At 43.9% G+C, this 20,238-nt stretch overlaps 1 protein-coding gene across 3 annotated transcripts in view; it reads left to right on the plus strand.

Moving 5' to 3' along the window:
* Nucleotides 1–20,238, plus strand: part of ARFGEF3 (ARFGEF family member 3) — a 116,430-nt gene that overhangs the window by 12,089 nt on the left and 84,103 nt on the right. For all 3 annotated transcript variants that reach the window (XM_068150478.1, XM_068150487.1, XM_068150495.1), the window contains exons 3-4: nt 11,599–11,680; nt 15,224–15,355. In XM_068150478.1, coding sequence (XP_068006579.1) covers nt 11,599–11,680; nt 15,224–15,355 — 214 coding nt within the window. The remainder of the gene's footprint in view (nt 1–11,598; nt 11,681–15,223; nt 15,356–20,238) is intronic.

The following is a 20,238-nucleotide window of genomic DNA, read 5'->3' on the forward strand; positions in this document are numbered from 1 at the left end:
CACCTCCAGCGATGGCGACTCCACCACCTCCCCAGGCAGCCCATTCCAATGGGCAATCACTCTCTCTGTGTAAAACTTCCTCCTGACCTCCAGCATGAACCTCCCCTGCCACAGCCTGAGACTGTGTCCTCTTGTTCTGGTGCTGGCTACCTGGGAGAAGAGACCAACTCAGTACCAATTCAGTACAGGAATAACACCAATAAAAGAGGAGAGCAGCCATAGTTTTAAGTGTTTGTCTGACTTCTGAAAACAAATACAACAGATACATTGCCCCCCAGGTCTAAGGATGATAATGGAACAGCAATGTGAGGTTTTGTTTTAAACATCTGATCATCTTTAGTGTTTACAAAGGAGGAGAAAGTGAAAACATCAGGAGGCTGTTGATAATTGCCTTAGAGAATGAAATATGGTTGGGCAGGGGAGAGAGGGTGGGAAGCAGTGGATGGAAGTGGCAGTCAAACTGAGAGGACTGGTTTTTTACTAGGTGAGGCTTGACTCTGCCACCATCTTTGTGATGCTGTGCAAGTCATGACCTTTCATTGTTTTGAAAATGAAGGGGTGAGTGGGAATAGTAGAAGCCTTTCCTCACTATTCTTTTATTTACCCTTCATGAAAAGTAATGAAGCTGCAGAAAATACACTGCCTTTGGTTTCCTTGAATGTTTGTTTGCTTAAGAAATTGAATATGCTGAGGTGCAGTGAGTATAAAATTACATAATGCTTTGCAAATGTGGGGGTATTTTTAACAACCATCCCTTAGGTCTGACATGATTTAGATTTGCACTGCTCTGAAAACTCAATGGAATTGCAGATTGCAGCATTAACTTTCAAAGTGTATCTAGTAATGACCAGTGATACCTCATCCTCCCATTTTTTCCTCAAACTTCTGTAACTAACTCTAGGCCATCCAGTTGAAATGTAGACAGTAAGTTCCATGTTATAGTACCGCTCTCTCCTTTATGTGCCTTCAGTCCTACCTTTCTCCAGCACTGTAAAAATTCTTCTGATGCAAGTTCCATTCTCCTGAAATGCTTTATTTGTTGTTTTCAGTGTGCTGAAATGAAAATGTTTCCAGTGAAAAAATCCTTATCTTCACTTCCTGGCTAACCAAATATATGGAAGAGAGGTTTCATGGAATAGATTGATATGCCTTCAAATTTGTAGACTAAGTACACCGTGTGTTCTACCTAAGTGCCAGGGATGTACATTAAGGGTGGGTACTCTGATACTCAGCTCATCTTCACACTGTATGTCAAATGCTAATCAATACACCTAAACGTTACAGATTGCTTTATAATGAAGACCTTGTGGGGTTTATGTGTGTCATCAAATTCTGTAACAGCAGAGTCAGTGACTACCACACCTTTTGCACAAAAGGCAAAAATCTATGACTTGGGGGTGCTGGTGGACAAAAAGCTCAACATGAGCTCTCAGTGTGCACTTGCAGCCCGCAAAGCCAATCAGATCCTGGGCTGCATCAGGAGAAGTGTGGCCAGCAGGTCGAGGGAGGTGATCCTCCCCCTCTACTCAGCCCTGGTGAGACCCCACCTGGAGTACTGCCTCCAGTTCTGGAGCCCCTATTACAAGAGGGATGTGGAGGTGCTGGAACGTGTCCAGAGAAGGGCCACAAGGATGATCAGAGGGCTGGAGCACCTCTCCTATGAGGACAGACTGAAGGAGTTGGGACTGTTCAGTCTGCAGAAGAGAAGGCGCCAAGGTGACCTAATTGTGGCCTTCCAATATCTGAAGGGGGCCTACAGGAAGGCTGGGGAAGGACTTCTCAGGATCTCAGGTAGTGATAGGACTAGGGGGAATGGAATGAAGCTGGAGGTGGGGAGATTCAGGCTAGATGTGAGGAGGAGGTTCTTCACCATGAGAGTGGTGAAGCCCTGGAATGGGTTGTCCAGGGAGGTGGTCGAGGCCCTGTCCCTGGGGGTGTTTAAGAGCAGGCTGGATGAGGCTCTGTCCAGCCTGATCTAGTGTAGGGTGTCCCTGCCCATGTCAGGGGGGTTGGAACTAGATGATCCTTGTGGTCCCTTCCAACCCTGAATGGTACTGTGATACTATTATTATTTTGGCCTTGTCCACTTTAATATTGTGTACAGTCTTTTGTTGTCTCTCTTCATCTCCTCTCAAGCAAAAGGACATCGTGTGTGTATGTTTTTTCTTTTGTTCTGTTTTGCTTTCATCTTGACAACAATGGCAGGCTCCTATCTAGGAACTTTGTGTTGAAATCAAGATGATATTAGTGAGTACAGCAAGGAAGCAAATGGCCTTAGAAGTACTCTCTAGCTGAGTGATTGTGCTGAGCTATTTAATTATGATTGTATGAATTCTGTGGTCTCGGCTGCATTAGACTGGATGGAAGATTAAATTGTTCATGTTTGCCTTTCCCAAGAGGAGAGATGCTGCCATGGCAAATCCATTTATCTTGAAAAGGAAGTAAATAACAAAAATACAAAATGCTAATATCAAGCAGTATTAAATTGCACTCTCATTCAACATTTCAGATTGAAAAATTGATAAAGTTCTGTCTACCAAACTCTGTGAGGTTACATTTAGGCATTATTCCTCACTTCCTTTTTCCTGTGTCATTAACATCCTCAGATAAGCAACTCAATGTGCTTCCCTCCAGAGACAGGTTCATTTAAGTGTTGAGTGTAGGGATCGCTTTGTATCTTGTTTTGAAAAGCAAAAGGATTGAAGAGGGGAATACACCAAGCAAAGAGGAAACTGAAATTAAATACTGAGCTGGAGGAGAGACACAGAGAGAACTAACTCCCAAGAGAGAGCTGATGTCAGCAGCTAAGGTGAGAAAAAGTCAGATATGGAAAGAAAAGGAGAGTTAAGTCTCAAGTCAGGTGAAAAGAAGCCTTTCCATTGTAACTATAGAATCACAGAATCAATAAGGTTGGAAAAGACCTCAGAGATCAAGTCCAGCCTATCACCCAACACCTCATGAATAACTAAACCATGGCTTCAAGTGCCACATCCAGTCCTTTACTGAACACCTCCAGGGACGGTGACTCCACCACCTCCCTGGGCAGCACATTCCAATGGTCAATAACTCTTTGTGTGAAGAACTTTCTCCTCACCTCGAGCCTAAACTTCCCCTGGCATAGCTTGAGACTGTGTCCTTTGGTTCTGGTGCTGGTTGCCTGGGAGAAGAGACCAACCCCCATCTGACTACAACCTCCTTTCAGGTAGTTGTAGAGGGCAATAAGGTCTCCCCTGAGCCTCCTCTTCTCCAGGCTAAACAATCCCAGCTCCCTCAGCCTCTCCTCATAGGGCTTGTGCCTGAGGCCTCTCCCCAACCTCATTGCCCTTCTCTGGACACATTCAAGTGTCTCAATGTCCCTCTTAAATTGAGGGGCCCAGAACTGGACCTAAATCCATGTTGGCTGGGCCTGATCTCTTGGCTGTCCTGCAGGTGTGCTGTGATTGCCCCCAGGATGATCTGCTCCATAATTTTCCCTGGCCCTGAGGTCAGGCTGACAGGGCTGTAGTTTCCAGATTCCTCCACCTAGCCCTTCTTGTGGATGGGCATCACACTGGCCAGCTTCCAGTCATCTGGGACCTCTCCAGTGAGCCAGGACTGGTGGTAAATGATGAAGAGCAGCTTGGCCAGCTCATCTGCCAGCTGTCTAAATACCCTAGGATGTATCCCATCTGGTCCCATGGACTTGTGGGGATCCAAGTGGCTCAGCAAGTCGCTAACATGGATTTAGGAAGGGCAGGCCTCACCTCACCAAGAGGGGATTGGACATGGCACTTGGTGCCATGGTTTAGTAGTCATTACAGGTTGGACTTGCTGATCCTTGAGGTCTCTTCCAACCTCATTGATTCTGTGATTCTATGAGTCTAACTGCTTCCTCATGGATTTCAGGGGGATTATACTGCTCCCTGACCCCATCTACCAGTTCAGGAGGCCAGTTATCCTGAAGTCCTCCTGCCTTACTGTTGAAAATGGAGGCAAAGAAGATATTTACTACCTCAGCCTTTCCCTCATCATGAGTTACAATGTCAGAGTTTATATCAACATAGTATGACAGCATTTTCTCAACTGTTTTTTGTTTTTTTTTCCAAGACCTGTAACTGCAGCACCAACTGCTTGTTCCTTCTTAGGCAGCACTGTAACACCAAGGCAAACAAACAAACTAAGCTGAAAACAGCACAGGCATCGCTGTGCTATATACATTCCTCCTATGAGTGTCTCTAATTACAGCAAGCTTTGAAAGGGAAGAGTACCATACACTAGGATTATTTACTCATAGTATCAGTCAGGGTTGGAAGGGACCACAAGGATCATCTAGTTCCAACCCCCCTGCCATGGGCAGGGACACCCCACACTACATCAGGCTGGCCAGAGCCTCATCCAGCCTGGTCTTAAATACCTCCAGGGATGGGGTCTCAACCACCTCCCTGGACAATCCATTCCAGGGCTTCACCACTCTCATGATGAAGAACTTCTTCCTCACATCCCCACATCTCCCCACCTCCAGCTTCATTCCATTCCCCCTCGTCCTATCACTACCTGAGATCCTGAGAAGTCTCTCCCCAGCCTTCCTGTAGGCCCCCTTCAGATACTGGAAGGCCACAAGTAAGTACTTCTGTTACAAACCATGAAGTTGGTGGTGGAGCCTTTTCTCAACATTCTCTAAGCTAGCCCAGGAGAGGAAGAGTTATGGATATTTCTACTTTTATGCATACATGTGTTGAGACAAACACTGGTGGAATTTGTTTTACACAAATGAAACCATCCTCTTTTGTGCAGGGACAGTATTTGCTTCTGTTTGATTTTTTGCCTGAAGTACCAGAAAATGGCAACAGCTATTCTATCTGTTCTTTGTGTATTATGCTATGGAATGCAAATTCCATAGTGGTAAGGCTCTGAGGCTCTGAATTTTGCTTCTCTTGTGATTTTCAGGGCAAAGATAATGCAGATAGATACCTTATTTTTAATCATTATTTTTCATCCAATTGTGAAAATGAATATGGTTATCACCATTTGTATGCAGAGAAATAACTCTTGCAGTGATGACAAATACTTCATTGACATTGCCCTCTTCCCTAGGACAGTATGGAGGAGGTGAAGGTGGGCTATGAGACTGTGTTCCAAGCACAAATGAGGAGGAGTTAAGACTGGGCCATTTCCTGTCTTCATTACAATTTTCATCATGAGAGTGAATTAATGAGCCATCATTTTCTTCTCACTGAGGGCTTTTTCCACTACAGTGAGGACAAAAAGGTTTTTATGATCTCTTTACTTACCAGAGCAATCCATCTTGCTCTGACCTTTCTGGCAGTCTGTTTTGACTGACCTCTTACAGCATCACCTTGTGACAGACCTGCAGGGAAAGAGGTAGGTTGATGAGCCACAGCAAACTGAGATGACTAGAAAGGCTGTTGTAACCCAGCATGCTGAATACAAAGTCTGTTTGCATTCTCTTGACTCATTCTGCAGTTTATGAAGCTGACAGTTCATGGAGTGAAGTAGCTTGTGGAGGACAACCTATGCTTCTTGAGATACTGGTTGTGGATTAGAATAGAATAGAATAGAATAGAATAGAATTAACCAGGTTGGAAAAGACCTTTGAGATCATCGAGTCCAACCTATCACCCAACACCATCTAATCAACTAAACCATGGCACCAAGCACCCCATCCAGTCTCTTCCTAAACACCTCCAGTGATGGTGACTCCACCACCTCCCTGGGCAGCACATTCCAATGGCCAATCACACTCTCTATGAAGAACTTCTTCCTAACATCCAGCCTAAACCTCCCCTGGTGCAGCTTAGGACTGTGTCCTCTTGTTCTGGTGCTGGCCACCTGGGAGAAGAGACCAACCCCCACCTGGCTACAACCTCCCTTCAGGTAGTTGTAGACAGCAATAAGGTCTCCCTTGAACCTCCTCCAGGCTAAACAACCCCAGCTTGCTCAGCCACTCCTCATAGGGCTTGTGCTCAAGGCCTCTCACCAGCCTTGTTGCCCTTCTCTGGACATGTTCAAATGTCTCAATGTTCTTCTTAAATGGAAGGGCCCAGAACTGGACACAGTACTCAAGGTGTGGCCTAACCAGTGCTGAGTACAGGGGCACAATGACTTCCCTGCTCCTGCTGGCCACACTATTCCTGATACAGGCCAGGGTGCCATTTGCCTTCTTGGCCACCTGGGCGCTGGCTCATGTTCAGCCTACTATCAACCACACATTTGGTTCTGCCTTTGACCTTTCTGTTTGACCCTGGGCAAGTCGCTTAGGATTCAGTCCACATACCATGGAGGTCTAGTGCCAAAACGCCAGATACCCTCATAAAGAATAGGATGAGTCTTTGTCCTTGGAGCTCTTTTCCTGTTGTCTTTTTCTTTTGCACATAACAAGGTCCACCCTTAGCAAATGCTGTTTTCTCTAATAGAGTGACTGTTACTGCAAGTGGCTGTTGGTTTCTAGTGATCATAGAACATTTGTTTTAAAGTGTTTGGGGTTTTTTTGGTGGTTCTTTTTTGTTTATTTTTTGTTTTGTGGTTTTGTTTGTTTAATTGATCTTCTGGGTCAGGACAGAAGGGTGGTTGGCACTCAGCTTTGAAGGAAGGGAATTGCCATCATATGCTACTAATTTGATCAGTATTTAAGCTCTGCCAGATTTAAACAGAAACACTGTGTTTAGGAAAGCTGTTTCATGTCCCTGCAATTACTTTCTGTGCTGTAAAACCGTTCTTCCAGACCCTTGTTCTGCAGTGGTTTGCACTATATCCTTTGCTGAAGTGACTGTAGACAACAACAGCAGGTAGTGTCATCCCTGTCTTCAGCTGTCATGCTTGCAGAGAATACTGCAGCCAGAATCTGTTATTGCTGTCTCTCTTTAAAAGATACTTTTTTAGGTTTCAAATTTTTTTTCTTTCTTTACCCTGCCTCTTTTGTGTTGCTTTTTTTTTGTTGTTGGTGGTGGGTTTTTTGTCTGTGTTTTGTTTTTTAAATGGAGCTTTTGAGAGCACTGCATTGTGGACATATGCAAACAATGCAATTAGTGTAAGTTTCAGCATAATGTGCTCACTTATTTTTATGCCATCTCAGCTCTTCTTCTCTTCAGTTTCTGTTTTCATTGTTTTGCTTTGTCTGTCAATGCCCAGAATACCTTATCCTGAAGATTTTCATAGCTTCCCCTTCTCTCGAGTCACAGGTTCACATATTGCATTGGGTTGGAAGGAACCCTCAAAGGTCATTGTGCCCAGCCCCCACTGCAATGAGCAGGGACATCTCCAACTAGTCCCTTCCTTTTGTTCCCCCTCTGCATTATACTTGTGTCATTCAAGGTTGAGTTGTTATTTGTGTCTAAAACTGATTTATGTATGTCAAGACTTTCATGTATAAGTATGGAAACTTAGTTCCAGTGTATAACTAGTTTCTGTACAGTAATGGAAATGGAAAACTTTCTTGAATGTGTTTCAAAGTATACTGATGTGCACCAGCTTATTCTGAGAGCTTCACCTATGAAAAATGTCTTCCTTGTGTAGCACTGTGAAACCAGAACAAACTGTCACTTCCCCATATAGAACTGCAGACAGTGGAGTAAGCAATGGGATCTCATGGTGTGGAACCACTCCAAATAGGGTGGAGTTATAAAAGAGCTTTGAGGTTAGAGAGGAAACCCCAATCCCGTTCTTTCTTGCACTCTAAGACCACTTTCTGGTCTGCATTATCTCTTGAGCAGCCTTATGGAATGCAGTTCTTAGTGGGTTCTTAGTAGGGAACAGTTGCCACTGAATTACATCATCCTCTCCTGTTCTGCCTGAGAATGATCTGCTGTGTCCTTCTGCGTTCTCATACTAGCAGATGATGCATTTAGATGGCAGGTCAAACTGAAGTGTGGAAGATGCTCAAGCTATCAGGCATTGTAAGGTGTCTCTGCAGGTGTTTTGTAGCTGTAGCGTGGAAATGCTAAAGATTTAATTGACTGAGTGTGTAACAAGAACAGGAAATGACACAATGGCAATTCATTTTCTCTGAGAATATAGTGGGAACATGGGCTGAAGCAAGCTTAATTAGATTTTCAGTTACACAGTTTTAGCAAGGATGAGGAGTTCAGCTAATTGAATCTGTTCTAATTTCCATCCTCCTGTTTGTCATTTTTTGCTCTTCGTTTTGGGAGATATTTCAAGCAACAGCTCTCATTGTTCTCTGCTCATTGCAGTATGTGATGACAGATGGTAGGCAACATGCTGATGTGCGAGGTAGCTACACATAATCCATAGGAGCTCCCACCTGTCTTCATTATATTGAAACTGAGCTGGATCTGCTCCAGTGACTCGTGAGTGCCTTCCCTTTCCCCTCTGCTACAAGTCTCCATCCACTTTAATGTGAGAACAAGTTTGTTGTGTGCTAATGATGCCCCAAACATTTATATGCTGTTGAGGTGAACTGTAGAAAGTCTAAAAGAAACGTGGTGGTGTGCCCTAAAGAGGTGGAGGTCTAAATAATCATTGGGGTTTAGGATCCCTGCAGTTAGCACTGTACACTATTGTGATTTTTATTTTAGTTTATTTTTCTTCCTCTCTGTGTGTCTGGCTGATTGAGTACCAGTTACTGCACAGGCACCTTGTTTTGACACCTGTCAATCTATTCATTTCAAATGTGAGTTCTCCCCCAGAGGGTGGTAGTGACAGCTTCTTTTAAAAGTTACAGTGTGTTGAGGTCACAACAGAAAAAGTTAGCACTTGAAAGTGTTATGATGTATTCCCATGGCACCTCTCTAAACAACTAAGTCCTGGCACAATTTACCTGCATGCTACATACATTCCCAGTAGGCAGTAAGCAGTAGCCAGTTCTGTACTGGCTAGAGGATTACTGCCTGAACCCGGTAGTGGATGTTTTGGCAGTTTCTGTAGATCTGAATGATGTGATCCTCTGAGCAAGTATTTCCTAGATGTTCTGTAGTTCAAGCTGTTCTGGATGCTAAACTCACAGATTTTGATAGTCCTTCTAGTTAAACTGATTCCAGAAGTACTTAAGAAAGGAGCCTCTGAGAAAATTGGGCTTTGTGCCTGACTCTTTCTCCGAGTTAGAAACCTATTTTAAGATACACATGTAGTCTACTTCAAGTTCTGCATAAACCTGCATAATTCATATTTCTTATTAAAAGTTTCTTGTGGTGTTAGGCCAAATTTCCATAACCTGGGTAGAGAGTACAAATATGAAAAGACCTGCAGATTCTCAAGAGGTCTTTCCCAAGTACAGAAGCTTGCTAGGTTGCTTAACTGAGCCGTGCTTGTGGCTCTTGAGTCTTTAATTTATCATTAAAGGAAGGGGTTGCATTTCAAAGAGCAAATAGCAGATTTCTGTGCCTTGGGGTAGCTTGTAAGTTTTGCTTTTTTTGGGGAAATAGAGAAATTAACATCTGCTGAACACACTGAAAAGGGAGCTGACTTTTCAGAATGGATATTCTGTCTCCTCTGCAGGCTGCATCTACCAAAGGAGTTGCAAGCTAGGTTGCCCCAGCCTGAGACAGCCAGTATTTGGTAATCTCCATTTAAGTTCCAGCAAGTTCAAGTTGTCAGTTTTAAAGGGAGCTTGATAAGATACAGGCAAACTGTGTCAAAGCACGACCAGAGGTAGATTGGATAACATGTCTGAAATTCTGGTAATCACTATTTCTCCAACCTAGGGCTTCTCCTTAGCTAGTTATAAAGGGAGAATCTGTGTCCAGTTCTGGCCCCTCAGTTTAGGAAGGACATCGAGACACTTGAATGTGTCAAGAGAAGGGCAACAAGGCTGGTGAGAGGCCTTGAGCACAAGCCCTATGAGGAGAGGCTGAAGGAGCTGGGATTGTTTAGCCTGGAGAAGAGGAGGCTCAGCAGTGACCTCATTGCTCTCTACAACTACCTGAAAGATGGTTGTAGCCAGGAAGGGGTTGGTCTCTTCTCCCAGGCAACCAGCACCAGAACAAGGGGACACAGTCTCAAGCTGCGCCAGGGGAGGTTTAGGCTCGAGGTGAAGAGAAAGTTCTTCACCGAGCGACTTGTTCGTCATTGGAATGTGCTGCCCAGGGAGGTGGTGGAGTCACCATCCCTGGAGGTGTTCAAGAGGGGATTGGACGTGGCACTTGGTGTCATGGTCTAGTCATGAGGTCTGTGATGACAGGTTGGACTTGATGATCTTTGAGGTCTCTTCCAATCTTAATGATACTGGGAGTATATGCTCTAGTCTACTATGTGTGTCAGAACTTGACAACCTTTATAATTATAGGAGAGTTAGACAATACTTTCATTTTTTCTATGCTTTTGGACAAGCAAACTATTTATCATTGGGTAAATTAATTCAGGTCAAGGGCAGCTCAAGCTCACAGGAGAAAGAGAGGGAAAGCTTCATTTTGATGTTTTTAGAAATGAAAGATCTTTGACTGTGGTTTGAAAAGACAAGAGGTCTGGGTGTATGTCTGAATGCATTGAGGCTTGACAAAGAACACTCCAAATGGAACATGTTAGGACTTCTTGGTTTCCAAATGGGTAAGAAAAGACACAAATAGTTGTTTTCTGTTCATTTTTACTTGGCACACATTCGTCTCCACAGGGAGAAAATTAATGTGATTCCAAAAGGTCTCCTTGGGATGCAGTGCTGGCATTTGAGGAGCTAAGACTAAGGGTGGGCATGGGATGGTTTGCTATAAGCAAGGATGACTTTACAAATGCAAAAATAGAGTCTGTATCTGCAGATAAGTGTCTCTTATGATATATGTCCTGAGGAAGTTGCAGATCTTCAGAGAGCTTGCATTTGGGCATGGGCTGAGTATCTGTGAGCAGGAAGGAGTTTCCTGCCAACGTTGCTTAAGGGCTTGTGGTTACTAGGTGTTCATCAGAACCTGCAGCCCTTCTCTGATAAGGAGCAAGGAGTAAAGAGAGAAGTCACAAACCCAGGCACTGTTTAATTTGAACACCAAATTAAAAAGAAACAAACAATAAAACCACCAAAACCCCCACATTATTTGAGCACTGAGTCAAACCCCTCTAAAATGCTATCCTAATTAGTGAATTGTTTTAATAATTCAAAAATAGTACAGCTTAGTTCTAGTTCTAGAACATGCCAATTCAAGTGTAAGCCAAACTCTTCAGTGTACATTTGCTTGTCTACACCATTTTTAGTTGGTGACAGCTAATGTGACAGGGAACCTTGTACTGTAAAGGAGGCTATGGACCAAAATTTGACTAATAGAAAGTGAATTGTGAAATTACTTTTCTGGCAGCTTGAATATTAAACAGAAGGTAAGTGACCAAAGTGTAATGGTTACTGTGCTGAATTGAAGCACCACCAGTGGTCTGTGAGCCCCTCTTTATGCTTTGCATATTAACACATGCACACAAAGGGCTAACAGTTGGGAAGTGTTTTGTGAAATTTCAATTAAAAGGCTATTTGTAACAATATGTGAAAAAATATTCCAGCTTTCTTCAGAGAGTAAAAGTGCTTCACAGTGATGTGAAATTCTGATTACTCTATGCAAGTGTTACCTCACTGAAAGTGATACAGGCCTTGTGGGATGTTGCTCCTTTGAATACTAATGTTAGCTGCATTGTTCTCTCTCACTTTTATTTTCTTTAAATTTTTCTCAGGGAGAAGTGTCTTCTTCCTCTGCAACTGGCTCTGGAATCAAAAAGCATGAAGCTGGCCCAACAAGCTCTGGCAGGGATGCAGGTATGACTTTACAGTGGGAGTCTGTTAGCAGGCAGTGGTCATCAAGGAAATCAGGGCTTATGAGAATCACTACAGAAAATGAATCAGGTGGGCCTAACAATAATGTTTGTGTTTCTGCAACAATGTTCAGATGTTAGGATGCAAGTGAAGATTGGTGATTCTATGGAAGCTGAAAATGTTCTGCAGTGAGGTGGAATGGGCTGCCTGGGGAGGTGGTGGAGTCGCTGTCATTGGAGGTTTTCAGGAGGAGACTTGATGGGGTGCTTGTGCCATGGGTTAGTTGTTTAGGTGGGTTGGATTGGTTGATCGGTTGGACGTGATGATCTTGAAGGTCTCTTCCAACCTGGTTTGGTTTATTCTAAAATAAGGTTATTCTAAATGGAAATGTGTTCATCCTTCTGTGGCCCTTACCTTACCACTGCTAAACATCTTGGAAACTAAACTGAGTCATCTTGATGTTTTCTTTGATTAGAAGAGAGCACTGCAGTGCTTGAAGGATGGAGAACTTACTAAAAGATCTGGGAGCTGCATTATCTGCGTGAGGACTTTCCAGGGTGTTTTTTACACTGAAAAAAAGTAGGAGTAGCTCTGATTTGGAAGTTTCAAAGAAAACAGAAAATCAGCACAGACAACAAAAAAACCTCTTTTGACTTTGACAGGTTAAAAACTAAAGCAGTTTGCCTTTCTTTTAACTGGACAAATGAGTATGTAGCAGTGAATACTTATCACTAGGGAGGTGCCAGTTGTGGACATGCCAGTATACTGCTGGGGTGTACAATGCATGCCACCATTGTCCAAAAAGAGATTTCTCCCTTAGAGGATAAACATGAAGTTATATTGGGAGTGTAAGGATGTAATTATCTTAATCCAACATGTAAAGTGTGAGGCACATTTGTTTAGAGAGTACCCCATATTGGGGTAAAATGTGGTTGTAGGAGGCTCTGGCTAAGGATAAGAGGTATATTTTGAAGGCTTCCTGTAGTTTTTTTGCTCTGCCAGAAGACATACACCACCACCTTGCAGCCTTCGGCCCACTCTGAGATACTGTGCCCTGTATTTCAGATGTGAAAGGCAGGGGGTGAAGGTTGATTTTAGAATTAAATCAGCAGTAGGCTAGTGGGGCTTGAACATACGTCTGCTCTTGTAACAGTGGAAGTATGCCTGTTAGATAAACGTCATAAAATGATGAGCTGTGAATAGTGAAAGAATTATGAATGATCCACTTTCCACTCTAGTATAACTTCCTTGGGAGCACTCTGAAGATGAAAAATTACCTTTTTACTCTTGAAACTTGCTACACATACATTTGAGTTCTGTAAGAAGTCTAATTGCTGAGTTGTGGATTTGCAGCATGGTACATCTTTATTGATGATCTGGATGAGGGCACTGAGTCCATCATCAGTAAATTTGAGGACGACACCAAGCTGGGGGCAGGAGTTGATCTGCTGGAGGATAGAGAGGCTCTGCAGGGGGACCTTGACAGGCTGGACAGATGGGCAGAATCCAAAGGCATGAGATTTAACACATCCAAGTGCCGGGTTCTGCACATTGGCCACAGCAACCCCATGCAGTGCTACAGGCTGGGGTCAGAGTGGCTGGAGAGCGGCCAGGCAGAGAGGGACCTGGGGGTACTGATCAATGGTAGGCTGAACATGAGCCTGCAGTGTGTCCAGGCAGCCAAGAGGGCCAATGGCATCCTGTCCTGCATCAGGAACAGTGTGGCCAGCAGGAGCAGGGAGGTCATTCTGCCCCTGTACACTGCACTGGTTAGGCCACACCTCGAGTACTGTGTCCAGTTCTGGGCCCCTCAGGTTAGGAAGGATGTTGACTTGCTGGAACGAGTCCAGAGAAGGGCAGCAAAGTTGGTGAGGAGTTTGGAACACAAGCCCTATGAGGAGAGGCTGAGGGAGCTGGGGTTGCTTAGCCTGGAGAAGAGGAGACTCAGGGGTGGCCTTATTGCTCTCTACAGCTACCTGAAGGGAGGCTGTAGACAGGCAGATGTTGGTCTCTTCTCCCAGGCAGCCAGCACCAGAACAAGAGGACACAGTCTCAGGCTGCACCAGGGGAGGTTTAGGTTGGATGTTAGGAAGAAGTTCTATACAGAGAGAGTGATTGCCCATTGGAATGGGCTGCCCGGGGAGGTGGTGGAGTCACCATCATTGGAGGTGTTCAGGAGGAGACTTGATAGGGTGCTTGGTGCCATGGGTTAGTTGTTTAGGTGGGTTGGATTGGTTGATGGGTTGGACGTGATGATCTTGAAGGTCTCTTCCAACCTGGTCTATTCTATTCTATTCTATTCTATTCTGCTCTACTCTACTCTACTGTTACTTCCTATCTGGAAGTCTAAAAAATGGAATCCAGACAATTTGTGATATGTGAAGTTTTATAAAGGACAAAAAGGCAAACTGTGCAGCAGATGTCAAGGAGATAGGTTAAAAAATAGGATAAAAGGCAAAAATGAGTTGAAATACAACTTGAATTTCCCCAAATTAGGTCACAGGTTCACAGGATGGTGGAGGTTAGCAGGGAACTCTAAACGTTATCTGGTCCAATCCCTCTGATCAAGTACACCTAGAGCAGGTTGCCCCGGACCATGTCCAGGTGGATTTTGAAAATCTGCAGTGAGGAGCCTTCACAGCCTCCCTGGGCAACCTGTGCTAGTGCTCAGTTACCCTCACAGTAAAGCGTTTCCTAATGTTCAGAGGAAACTTCCTGTGTTTCAGTTTGTGCCCATTGCTTCTTTATTGTCACTGTGCACCACTGAGAAGAGCCTGTCTCTTTGCACCCTCCCTTCCATTATTTATATACATTGATGGGATCCTCCCTGAGTCTTCTCCAGACTAAACAATGCCAGCTCTGTCAACATTTCCTCATAAGTGAGATGCTCTAGTTGCTTCATCATCTTACCGCCCCTTCCTCAGACTTCCCAGTAGCTCCATATTTCTCATTCTAAACTATAGACATTCTCCTTTATGTAGAAAAGCATATTCATTTCCTTGTAAATTGAGTTAAATCTCATCAAGCCATACTGTGCAAAAATGCTTAATATGTGGGAAGGTCTTTAAAACATTGTTGTGGGTTAACCCTGATCAGCACCAGTTTGAGGCCAGGACACAAGCTTCATGTTTTTTCCTGATGGTGTTTTTTTGGGGTTTGGGGGAAGGGTGCAAGGATTCCATTTTCTCCTGGCTTCTAAAACATTAAGGAGGTTTTGCTGAGGGCATTACTTGCAGTGGTTTATGATCTCTGCTGTCAGTTACTGATGTCTGTGTTTTTCTGGACACTGGAGGAATGGGATGGGGAAAGATGATCCCAGAATTGCATCTGATTTGAAAGATGGTAACTATCCCCTCGTCGTGGCACAAATCTACCAGGCTTTCAGTAGTTTTGTATTCTGTATTACTGGGCCAATTTGAAGTTTGTACATAGAAAACATAGTCACCATAGTACCAAGCACTAGCAGATTTAGGTGTAGTAGTTTACGTCAGAACTGGGCTGAGGGTGCTTTTTCTCAACCTCTATGTTGCCAATATCTCTTTGCAGAAACTGCTGTCTGATGAGAGGTTCGTATCCGTGGAAACAGACTCAGATGAGAAACAGTTGCTTAATCAGATGCTGAATGCTGTCAAAGTGACTCCTTCACTCAACGAAGACCTGCAGGTTGAAGTGATGAAGGTTAGTGTTTCACACACATCAGTGCTTACAGCAGAGACTGCATGACTTAATGCTGGGGTTAGCAAACAAATTAGCTGTTTCCTGGGAAATGTTCACCTTAGGACAGTATTTGATTCCCTCCTTCCTGCTGGTGGATGTCAGCTGTTTTCAGCTCTACTTAGTCTGTGATTCCTTGTGTTAAAAAGAAGATAATTTATATCAGTGCATATATTTATATCAGATAATTTAATCAGTGCAGTGGTTGTCCCAGTTTTAGCAAATTGAAACAGGACCATCAATTTACTCCATAGGAATCCACAGATAAATGATTTGTAGTTTGGGTGTTTCTCTTTAGTATTGAGCTGTAGTGTTCAAGAGTTGGACTGTGGAGGTTTGTGTTTTGGATTGTGTGCAAGTAGGTGCTTTCTAGTTTGTTACCTATATGTTCTCTTCATAAAATTCTAATGATGGAGCATGATCTGTTTAGTCACCAAAATGTCCATGAACGAGTGCATAAGGGAAATTACTGTTTTGTACATTCAGTGAAAACTTCCATTTCTAGAACTGCTTTAGCATTCTCCTGTGTGTGTTAGGAAGCTCAGTTCCCAGGAGGTACTGCTTTGGAGGAATGGTGCTGTCAAACTTCCTTGTCCTATCACTGGGTTGGTTGCATGACTTGCCAGTACTGCCATAAAAAAGTGGCTTCCAACACCTGTATTATTTGTGTGAAGCAGTATGTTGGTGGTTAGTTCTCAGATGTTTAGGTGTAAGGTCTGTACTACAGGGTTTGTTGTGCTATAGCTGGTCATTTGTCAAAATGATTTTGGAGCAAACCTGGTGAACCTTTTTGCATGTTCATTATACCTAGTACTGATTGACATGTTTGGATCTGCTGCTTGACTGTCCTTTATGTCTAAGTGCGTAGGGTAGGTATTTTATCTCTCTCTTACATGGTGCATCCTTGTTACAATGGATATGTGTTATCCACCTGTTCTGTAGGAGCTATACTTTTTGCCACTGAAGACTACCTGGGTGCAATATGCACTCAGTGTCAGAACATACAGAAGGGTTAGCATAGCAGCAGAAAAAAGAGAGGAGTACTTGTGTGGACCGTTACCTGTTTTATGGGAGCAGGTTTCTGCCCAAGTACAGGCTAAACTGGTGACACCCAGATCTGCATTCCTAACCCAGCATGCCTCTTTCCTGCCTCTTATGTCTCTACTGTGGGAAAGGGGAAGAGTTAAGAAGTAGCACTGCTGAACCAGCAGGTCTCTCTTGGTGTGCAGTAGTTTTGTGTAAGTCACTTTTTTTATCTCCTTGACTGTTACAGATTCGGAATTTGCTCACACACTGTTTCATTGAAAGCCATGAGATGCATCTGTGATGCAGTGCCCTCACACTGAGAATATGTGAACCCTGTGTTTTACTACAATTATGAGTAGATGTGTTCTCCAGTTGTCTTGATATGTGAGAAAGAGAAAACAAAGAACCCTGAAACACCAAACCAAGCCAAAACCTAAACTTTTATTTATGTATTAAAACCAAACCAAACAACCAACCCCCCCCACACAAAAAAACCAACAACCAAAAAACCACAAGGGGAACATTGTCTTTATTCCACTGAGTGAAATTTTGATGTACAAATCCTTCTCTGGCTAAAAGAACAGCAAAATGTGTCTAGGGTGAAAATCAGGCTACAGCTTTGTCTTGAGATCAAAGCAAAATGTATGTTTTGATTTCAATATTTCGAGAGAACAGAGGGAGAAAACATACTGTAATCAAGGGGAGTTACAACTCGGGCTTCAACACTGTGCCTTGGCTAAAAGTGGAATAAAATCTTTGTACATTGTAACCTGAAGGTTACAGACCACTTGAAAACATCACAGCTAAGCCAGGCCTGACTGAACAGCTAAGGCCTTTTGAGGGTTTTTTCCAAGCAGCTGGTCTCAGCAATGGATCTGCTAAAATGTGTCCTCAAGACAGTATATGGCTGTGTGTTAGACTGTGTTACTGCTTCTGGAGGAGAGTAAATGCTGTTTATCCTAGGCAGCCCCGAGTGTGAGCACGTTTGTGTGAAACTAGGTCAGCATTGGTACTTGCCTGGTTCTGTGAGATTTGCTGCACAGCTGCAGCAGTCTTGTAGGTATTAAGAACGCAGCAGTCAAGGTAACACAAAAGCTTCTAATCATTCAAAACAGATGTGGAAATAGAGGTGCAGGAGTACAGACTTCACTGTAAGTTGCTAGCACATGAGCAGCTAAATCACCTAAATGTATTTGCTTTCTTTTGTTTTTTTAATTCTATCAAAAATATGTCCTGTTGATCCCAGTAAATGCACACCAGAATCACAGAATCACCGAGGTTGGAAGAGATCATCAGGTCCAACCTGTCACCACAGACCCCATGACTAAACCATGGCACCAAGTGCCATGTCCAATCCCCTCTTGAACACCTCCAGGGACAGTGACTCCACCACCTCCCTGGGCAGCACATTTCAATGGCTAACAGCTCTCTCTGTGAAGAACTTTCTCCTCACCTTGAGCCTAAACTTCGCCTGGTGCAACTTGAGACTGTGTCCTCTTGTTCTGGTGCTGGTTGCTTGAGAGAAGAGACCAACTCCCTCCTGGCTACAACCACCCTTCAGGTAGTTGTAGACAGCAATAAGGTCTCCCCTGAGCCTCCTCTTCTCCAGGCTAAACAATCCCAGCTCCCTCAACCTCTCCTCATAGGGCTTGTGCTCAAGGCCTCTCCCCAGCCTGGTTGCCCTTCTCTGGACACATTCAAGTATCTCAGTGTCCTTCTAAAATTGAGGGGCCTAGAACTGGTCACAGTACTCAAGGTGTGGCCTAACCAGCATTGAGTACAGGAGCACAATGACTTGTGTGCTCCTGCTGGCCACACTATTCTTGATGCAGGCCAGGATGCTGTTGGCCTTCTTGTCCACCTGGGCACACTGCTGGCTCATGTTTAGGCAGCTGTCAATCTGCACCCCCAGGTCCCTTTCTGTTTGGCAGCTCTCCAGCCACTCCGACCCCAGCCTGTAGCTCTGCCTGCATATCATCAGAGATTCCCAAACTGGAAGAGCACGAAACCAGCATGGTGACTTAAGAGACCAGGGAAGATTTATACTACCCAAATGCAGCTGTCAAGAAGAACTCAAAGCCTTACTCTCACTAATACCCCTCTCTCTCTTTGCTAGATGGTCTATCTCATACCCTCTTTCTAAACTTCTAATTAAAATAGAATTCAACTTTCTGTAATAAGTAGTAAACTAACCTCCAGGTTAGGGATTGCAGTTAGTATCTCTAGTTCTTCTGAATGCCATTTTGGAAATGACATCTTCCTCTGTGGTGGGTTACAGTTTCCCATTCACATTAACCAGACATTCTGTCCAATGAAATTCATTTAGAATAATCTTTTGTTTGCCTTTTTACACCCAGCAGTGAATTATTTATATTTTTCTACTTTTCTGCTTAAAATCTGCAGCTTAATTTTAAAGGCATAGCCTAAAACTGCCACATTCTCTTACATGTTTCGTGTAGTATGATTGTGTGGGGAAATGCTCCTGTTGAATTTGCAGAATAGAAGTGATACTCTGAAGTTATGTTTATCTTTTTGCACTTATTAAGCACTGGGTAATTCTTAAGTCAGCAGGAGTTTTGTGCTGGAGAGAAGGCAGTGGTCTTTTTAGTGACTAAGGAGGAAAGACTGTTTTTATTGTGATATAAATGAACACCTGTAACAAACACAAGTGTATTAACTGCATTTGATCACAGAATGTTAGGGGTTGGAAGGGACTTCAAAAGATCATCTAGTCCAACCCCCTAGGCACAGCAGGATCACCTCTACCAGATCACATTGGCATGCAGTCAGATGGGTTTTGAATATTTCCAGAGAGGGAGACTCCACAACCCCCCTGGGCAGCCTGTTCCAGTGTTCTGTTACCCTCACAGGGAAAATTTTTTTTCTCATGTTTCCATGGAATTTCCTATGCCTCAACTTCCACCATTGCCCCTTGTTCAGTCATTGGGCATCACTGAGAAGAGCCTGGCTCCACCCTCTTGGCACTCAGCCTTTGCATATTTATAAACATGAATGAGGTAGACTAGACTAGACTAGACTAGAATAGGTTGGAAAAGACCTCAGAGATTATCGAGTCCAACCTATCACCCAGCACCATCTGATCAACTAAACCTTGGCACTGAGTGCCTCATCCAGTCTCCTTTTAAACACCTCCAGGGATGGTGACTCCACCACCTCCCTGGACAGCACACTCCAATGGCCAATCTCTCCTGCTGGGAAGAACTTCTTCCCAACATCCAGCCCAAACCTCCCCCGGCACAGCTTGAGACTGTGTCCTCCTGTTCTGGTTGCCTGGGAGAAAACTGATACTCTTTTTTTCAATATGAGCTTTGGATTCTCTTCCTCTTATCAGATATGTCCCTTAGTCTATTCACCCCTTAGCCTCCTTCCAAGTTAAAGAGCCTCAGCTCCCTCAGTCTCTCCTTGTAAGGAAGATGTTCCACTACCTTGATCATCTTTGTGGCTCTGCTCTGAACTCTTTCAAGCAGTTCTCTGTCCTTCTTGAACTGAGAGGCCCAGAACTGGACACAATATCCCAGGTGAAGCCTCATCAGGGCAAAGTAGAGGGGGAGGAGAAACTCTCTAGACCTACCAACCACACCCCTCCTAATACACCCCAGAACGGCATTGGTCTTCCTGTCCACATGAGCACATTGCTGGCTCATGGTCAACCTTCCATCCACTAGGACCCCCAGGTCCTTTTTCACACCTTAATGAGGTCACCCCTTAGTCTCCTTTTCTCCAAGCTAAAGACACCCAGCTCCCTTAGTCTCTCCTCATAAGGGAGATTTTCCACTCCCACATAGAAAGCAAGCTGCCTG

This window comes from Melanerpes formicivorus, unplaced genomic scaffold, assembly GCF_026170545.1.
Source record: "Melanerpes formicivorus ecotype bairdi unplaced genomic scaffold, bMelFor1.0.p_v2 SCAF_2, whole genome shotgun sequence".
NCBI classification, from domain to species: Eukaryota; Metazoa; Chordata; class Aves; order Piciformes; family Picidae; genus Melanerpes; species Melanerpes formicivorus.